The 7,500-nt window shown below is 48.0% G+C and overlaps 2 protein-coding genes across 4 annotated transcripts in view; both read left to right on the top strand.

Annotated features, from left to right (window-relative positions):
* Positions 1 to 2,451, top strand: part of capzb (capping actin protein of muscle Z-line subunit beta) — a 15,579-nt gene extending 13,128 nt beyond the window's left edge. For 2 of the 3 annotated variants that reach the window (XM_009295745.4, XM_009295746.5), the window contains one exon: positions 1,608 to 2,451. Coding sequence is in view for 2 of the 3 variants with exons in the window: in XM_009295746.5 (XP_009294021.1) it covers positions 1,608 to 1,698 (91 nt within the window). In the remaining variant the exon portion in view is untranslated. 3 annotated transcript variants of the gene reach the window in all.
* Positions 2,452 to 4,500: 2,049 nt separating this feature from the next.
* The window catches only part of celsr2 (cadherin, EGF LAG seven-pass G-type receptor 2), a gene marked incomplete at its 3' end in the record, with an annotated part of 53,774 nt that continues 50,774 nt past the window's right edge, over positions 4,501 to 7,500 (top strand). Inside the window, 1 exon segment of the mRNA NM_001080577.1 lies at positions 4,501 to 7,500. This exon segment is cut by the window's right edge and continues 490 nt beyond it. Coding sequence (NP_001074046.1) covers positions 4,501 to 7,500 — 3,000 coding nt within the window.

The following is a 7,500-nucleotide window of genomic DNA, read 5'->3' on the forward strand; positions in this document are numbered from 1 at the left end:
TGTGTTTTGTGGACTTGGCGAAGGCATTCGACCGTGCGCCTCGTGTGGAGGGTGCTCTGGGGGTATGGGGTCAGAGGCGATCTGTTGAGGACCGTCTCATCCCTGTATGAACAGAGTAGGAGTCTGGTTCGCATTGCCGGAAGTAACACAGACTTGTTCCCGGTGCAGGTTTGACTCCGGCAGAGCTGCCCTTTGTCACTAATTCTGTTCACAATATTTATGGACAGAGTTTCCATGTGCAGCCTTGGGCTGAAGCAGGTCCGGTTCGGGAACCACAGGATTTAATCTCTGATATTTGCAGAGGATGTTGTTCTGTTGGCTTCATCAATCATGGACCTTCAGCATGCACTGGGGCGGTTTGCTGCCGAGTGTGATGCCACTGGAATTAGATTCAGCCCCTCCAAGTCCGAGCCCAAGTTGCTCCACCTGGAAAAGGTGGTTTGCCATCTCTTGCAGGAAAGTCCTTACCCCAGGAGGAGGAGATCAAGTCTCTTGGGGTTTTGTTCATGAGTGAGAAAAGGATGGAGTTTGAGATTGACAGGCGGATTGGTACAGCGGCAGCAGTAAAGCGGTCAATGTATCAGTCCACTGAGGTGAAGAAGGAGCTGAGCCGAAAGGCAAGGCTCTCGATTTACTGGTCAATCTACGTTCCTTCTCTCACCTATGCTCATGAGCTTTGGTTCATGGCTGAAAGGACAAGATCTCGGACACAAGCGGCTGAAATGGTAGATCACTGAGAGAAGTCAGCTGAGGTGGCTCGGGCATCTGTTTTGGATGTCCACCTTGGGAGGTGTCCCAGGCATGTCCTACCAAAAGGAGGCCTCGGGGAAGACCCAGGACACGCTGGAGGGACTTTGTCTCTTGGCTGGCCTGGGAACGCCTCAGGATCCCCCTGAAGGAGCTGGAGGAAGTTACTGAGGAGAGGGAAGTCTGGGGTTCTCTCCTGAGACTGCTGCCACTGCGACCCGGCCCCGGAAAAGTGGACTTGTACATGTAGAAACGCTCGACAGTGCCCGTCATTACTCTTGTGCTTTGGTCTGCGCATTGAAATGAACGAACATTAATGTTTTCAGCCGTTCTCTTCTGGTCAAAAGCTGAAAATCTCTGCTAGTCCAGTTGTTCAGATAGAAATGGATTAAATGTGGGAAAAGAGGAGGATTTATATTTGACTTTAATAGCGGTATTGCAATATACTTCTTGTTTAGTTGTGTATTTGGTTTCAGTTCACTATAATAAGCGTCAGGATGCCTTTCAACGTTTAATTTCACAACTGCAAATAAAGGACCGTAACCTTAAATGAAAAAGAGTTTTGAAGGAGGAAAAACTGCACTCCAGTATTTTAATTATTTCATTTCAAAAAGAGTTTTCTCTTTAAAAAAAAATATTTTTCATTTGTTTTGCTCAATTTCGTAGAAACTTCCTATTTTTAACTCGCATGATGTGCATCTCAAGAGTTTATTAATGAGTGCAGAGATGTGGGAAGTGCATTAAACCCAGCCAATATTCATGGTGTTTGTTCATGTTTACCAGTATGACCATGAAGATGAATAAATACACCTGTTCTGAAAGGTGTGTGTGTGTGTGTGTGTGTGTGTGGTGTTTTTCAGGAGCGTCCAGCCGCTGGCGGATAAAACGAAGCAGGAGGCTCTGAAGAACGACCTGATTCAAGCGCTTAGCCAACGCAAACAGCAGAGCTAGAGACATCACCACCCGTCTCTCTTTCTCTCTCTCCGTCTGTCTGTCTGTCTGTCAGTCTCACTCTCCGTCTGCACCGCACACCTCTCTGTGGAAAACAACGAAAAAGGAGAGCAGGCTTTCGGTTTTTGTATTTTCAGCTGCACCCGTCTCTCTCTCTCTCTCTCTCTGCCTGTCTGTCTCTCTGGTCTGTAATCATGTAGTATTAAGGCGGAGCTTTCTGATTGGCTCTCAGTGATGTCACCAGTGATGTGGGGACGGAGCTTTTCTCCTGCCATCAGAAGAAGGAGTTTTCGTGTAGTTTCACCCTCCACCCGTCACAGGAATATCGCCGCTGGGTGCTCTATAAATATATAAATATATATAAATACGAATATACACACATGTATGTATTATGACCTTGATATCGCTGTTAATATTAAACTTTCTGCTTGAGTTCACACGGATAAGTGTGTGTGTGTGTGTGTGTGTGTGTGTGTGTGTGTGTGTGTGTGTGTGTGTGTGTGTGTGTGTGTGTGTGTGTGTGCGTGCGCGTGCACATCTCTGTGTTTTATTAAGCAAAAGCAGCAAACATGTTCCTCCTGTCTCTCTCTCTCTCTCTGCCCATCTGGGAGCGTCAGACGGTTTCGTTCTTTTCTTCAGGGTGGATTATTATTTGTCCAGTTTATTTTTTTTGTTTGTTTTGTTTTTTATTTGTAAAGCTTACGGTTTATGTATTAGGGCCTCCAGCAACAATAAAAACAGGAAAAACTGCAATGTCTGCATTGTTTTTCTTTTATTCTTTCGCTTTTGTAATATATCTTTTTACAAAAAGATGTTTGGTGTTTGCATTGTTTCAAGTGTCAAATCACATTAAATGCTGGTAAACCACGTTTCTATGAAGCTAAAGAGATTTCCTATGGCTGTTCTGTCAATTTCTTCTCAAATACTGAAGTCACATGCTCATCAATATTTTATGCACTCGTAAATTTAGTAAGTACTTGTGTAAGGAAGCTGAAAATGGCCTGTCTCCTATTAACATAAATAAGACACTTCTCTCTATCGCCTTAATGGAATATCCTCATGGAACACATTTATTAGGGATTAGTGGAAGAAGAAACTTACCTTATTCAGTCTTCCACATCTTAAAATAGATTAAACCTAATCATTTCTTTAGTTAATGTTTAGACTACATGTCTGAGGCTTGTTAACGCTTATTTAAAAGTTCATAAGTTCACTTTAATGTCTGAAATTTGATCTACTCGTTATTTCAGTTGGATTTTCAGTGACGGTTTGCTTCAAAAAAGAGCGGGAATTCTTCTGAGGCGTTGCTAGGCAGGTTAGATTGTTTTTATAAAAGGTACGTAAAGTAAAACACTTTGGGTATACATCACGAAATCCATCGGTAATTTATTGTCAAATAAAACGTAAGAGGTTCAGAAGAAATACGGAGATACCCCTAGTCCGTGTTTTCGGTATACCTCCAGTAGAACAGCGGCCTCCAGCGGCGGTCTGAAGCTGCTCAGTTTTCCAGAGCAGGTGCAGCAACTGATGGAGAAGCCTCAGGGCGAGCCTTTTCATACTAAACGCGCTGTGGTGAAATATTATACCCCACAGAAAACCACTCATTATTCATAACTAAAACGAGCTTTCTGTGAGCTAATGCTGGCGGGCATGCGCTGACGCGACCGAGACAGCAGAAGGCGCCAAAATAACATCAAACAACTCAAGTACATACATTGGTGTAAGCTATAGTGGGCTTAAAAAAAGATAACCATATAACTCAGATAAAATATGCAAAAGTTTTTCAGCACTATTGCAAAGCGAGTAAACTCAATTATTAAATGTGTAGAAAGCTTCATTCAAAACTACAGCGAGCCTTCTGAGGGGAGGCGGACATGCGCAGACACGCTCCAGACAGCAGAAGGCGCCAAAAGAAAACAGTTGGGAGTTTTGAAATCATTTACACATGACTGAAACTGCTGTCATAATTAGCATATCACACACACACACACACACACAAAACACACACACAAAACTCACACGCACAACACAGAACTGAAGCCCAAAACAAAAATTTTGCTCGAGTTTATTAAGGGTCATTTTAGTGTCAACGTGAGTGAAAATAAGGAAATCAACAAATATTTGTTTGGCAACTGCCCACATCAAGGTAAGTTTTATTATAGATTAAATCGCTTTATAATAACGTTATTTTCTACAATTTAATGTCATATTTTAACATTTTATCCCAGTGTGATTTTGAGATTTGATCTTTTGCACCTTTAACAGGGTGAATGAGCAGAGATTACAGTCAATCTATCAGTGAAATAAAACAAGCCACTGTTTATCTGACAGCCCGCTGAATATTCAGGGTTTCCGTTTACTCCGACATTCACTGATCACTTATAAATCAGCAACTTCAGGGCTGCTTCACAGAAAGGCAGATGTGTGTGTGTGTGTGTGTGTGTGTGTGTGTGTGTGTGTGTGTGTGTGTGTGTGTGTGTGTGTGTGTGTAAGAGAGAGACAGATAGAGTGTGTGTTTGTGTGGGGCAGTTGCCCTTTTAAGATCTGCCCCCAACTGCATCCACAGGACACCCCCCACCAGCACCCCCCCCCCCCCTCCTTTTTTTCTGTGTGTGTGAATCAGGTTTATGTTAATGATCCCCCTCCCCGGACTCGCTGTTTCTTTGGAGGTGTGTGTGAGTGAGTGAGTGAGTGTGTGTGCGCGTGACCGCAGTGCGTGGATCAGCATGGAGACTCCGCACGCCAAGTTTGAGGGGAAAAACTGGATTTAATTCATTCTCCGCGGAGCAGCAGCGAGGAGCGATGAAGGGGGATTTGTTGCTCTTTGTTTTCGGGTGTTTTGAGCTCGCGGGGCTCGTGGACTGTTTCTCCGTGCATGTGAGTGAGGATGCGGGACCGGGCACCGCGATCGCCGAGCTGCAGCGGGGCTCCTGCGCGCTGGACCAGCTCCTCCTGCCGCGCTTCGCGGAGACTTTCCTGCGCCCGGACGCGGGTGTGCTGACTCTCTCGAACGCTCCGAACTGCGATTCGGTTCTTTCGAACCCGTTCAGCGTGTACGCGGTCGTGGACTGTAAGGACGCGTCGGGTTTCAGACACCTTGTAACCAGCCGGTATGATGTGCACGTTCATGGAAAGAACTGCGCGAGCACGCGCAAACGGGAAAACAAGTTGGATGTGGAAATTATTAGTTTGACTGAGTCTTCAGAGTGCCGCGAGGCGCACAGCGCAGTTTTCCGGGTGTTTGATGTGTTACCGGGGAACCCGGCGCGCTGCAATGTAACCAGGACTTCAGCGTTTTACATGTCCGACGGATCTCTGTTTACTTCCGCTCGGCTCTGTTTCACCCGCGACTCTTTGCTGGAGTTTCAGATGCGCTGCGGGGGGCGCGCGGGCGCTGCGCATGCGCACTGGCGTGTGGGCCGCGGCCCGTTCACACAAACTCACCTGAGCAAGGTACTCAGACTGGCCGCGCGCTCAAACTCTGGGCTGCTGAGCAGGAGGAGGAGGAATGTCAACAATAACCCTCAGTTTCACCCGCCGATGTATCAGGTGTCTGTTCCAGAGAATCAGCCAGCTGGGACTTTTGTTGTTGTTTTAAAAGCAGTTGACCCGGATGAGGGTGAAGCCGGTAGGCTGGAATATGTCTTAGAGGCCCTGTTTGATAGTCGGTCCAACAATCTCTTTGCTGTTGACCCAGCGAGTGGAGTCGTGTCCACTGTGGAGATATTAGACAGAGAAACAAAAGACACACACGTGTTCAGGGTCACGGCAGTGGATCATGGAACACCGCGGCGTACGGCTATGGCCACCCTCACCGTAACAGTCAGCGACACAAATGATCACGACCCTGCCTTTGAGCAACAGGACTATAAAGAGAGCGTACGAGAAAACCTGGAGATCGGTTACGAGGTCCTGACTGTACGTGCAACAGATGGCGATGCTCCCATCAACGGAAACATCCTTTATCACTTGCTGAACAGCAACGGGACCAATGACGTGTTTGAGATTGATTCCCGCTCTGGGGTTATACGCACACGAGGCCTGGTGGACCGTGAAACGGTCGACTCCTACATGCTGATGGTTGAAGCGAACGATCAGGGACGAGATCCAGGCCCTCGCAGCGCTACAGCAACGGTCCACATCGTCGTGGAGGACGACAATGACAATGCGCCACAGTTCAGTGAAAAACGCTACATCGTTCAGGTTCCCGAAGACCTGACACCTAACACCGAGATCCTTCAGGTTACAGCGACTGACCAGGACCGCGGAAATAACGCCGTGGTTCATTTCAGCATCATGAGCGGGAACACGAGGGGTCAGTTCTACATCGACGCTCAGACAGGTAAGCTGGACCTGGTGAGCCAGCTGGACTATGAGATGAATAAAGAGTATACACTTCGCATTCGTGCACAAGATGGCGGGCGGCCTCCGCTCTCCAACATCAGCGGCCTCGTCACAGTGCAGGTGCTGGACATTAACGATAATGCACCGATATTTGTCAGCACTCCGTTCCAGGCGACAGTGTTGGAGAACGTTCCTGTGGGATATTCTGTCATCCACATTCAGGCCGTAGACGCTGACGCTGGAGATAATTCACGCTTGGAATATCGCCTCACAGAGACCACGGCCAACTTCCCGTTTACCATCAACAACAGCACCGGCTGGATCGTCGTAGCTGCAGAACTGGACAGGGAAACTGTGGACTTTTATAACTTCGGAGTGGAAGCGCGAGATCACGGAGCGCCAGCCATGTCTTCATCTGCTAGCATTAGCATGACCATTCTAGACGTCAATGACAACAACCCTGAGTTCACACAGAAGGCCTACTACATGCGTCTGAATGAAGACGCCGCTGTCGGAACAAGTGTGGTCACAGTGTCCGCAGTCGATCAGGATATTAACAGCGTGGTGACGTATCAGATCTCCAGCGGGAACACCAGAAACCGGTTCTCCATCACCAGTCAGAGCGGCGGAGGCCTGATTACGCTCGCTCTACCGCTGGACTACAAGCTGGAGAGACAGTACGTCCTCACGGTCACCGCGTCTGACGGCACACGCTTCGACACAGCTAAAGTTTACGTAAACGTCACAGACGCCAACACACACCGACCGGTCTTCCAGAGCTCGCATTACACCGTCAACATCAACGAGGACCGACCTGTGGGCACTACAGTAGTGATGATCAGCGCCACAGACGAGGATACGGGCGAGAATGCTCGAATAACCTACATCATGGACGACAGCATCCCACAGTTCAACATTGACTCAGATAGTGGTGCCGTGACCACACAGATGGAGCTAGACTACGAGGATCAAGTGTCCTACACGCTCGCCATCACAGCTCGAGACAACGGCATCCCGCAGAAATCTGACACCACCTACTTGGAGATCCTAGTGAACGATGTTAATGATAACTCTCCGGTCTTCCAGCGCGACCGCTATTTGGGCTCCGTCATGGAGGACATCCCCGTGTTCACCAGTGTCCTGCAGGTCTCCGCAACTGACCGGGACTCTGGCCTCAATGGTCGCGTCTTTTACACCTTCCAGGGCGGAGAAGATGGTGACGGTGACTTCATCATCGAGTCTACCTCAGGGATCGTACGAACTCTGCGTCGTCTCGATCGAGAAAATACTGCCATCTATAACCTGCAAGCCTTCGCTGTGGATAAAGGAGTTCCTGCGCTCAAGACTGCTGTTGACATGCAGGTGACGATTTTAGATGTGAACGATAACCCGCCTGTGTTCGAGAAAGATGAGTTCGATATCTTCGTGGAGGAGAACAGTCCCATTGGGCTCGTGGTG

The sequence above is a fragment of the Danio rerio genome, chromosome 22, assembly GCF_049306965.1.
Source record: "Danio rerio strain Tuebingen ecotype United States chromosome 22, GRCz12tu, whole genome shotgun sequence".
Lineage (NCBI taxonomy): Eukaryota > Metazoa > Chordata > Actinopteri > Cypriniformes > Danionidae > Danio > Danio rerio.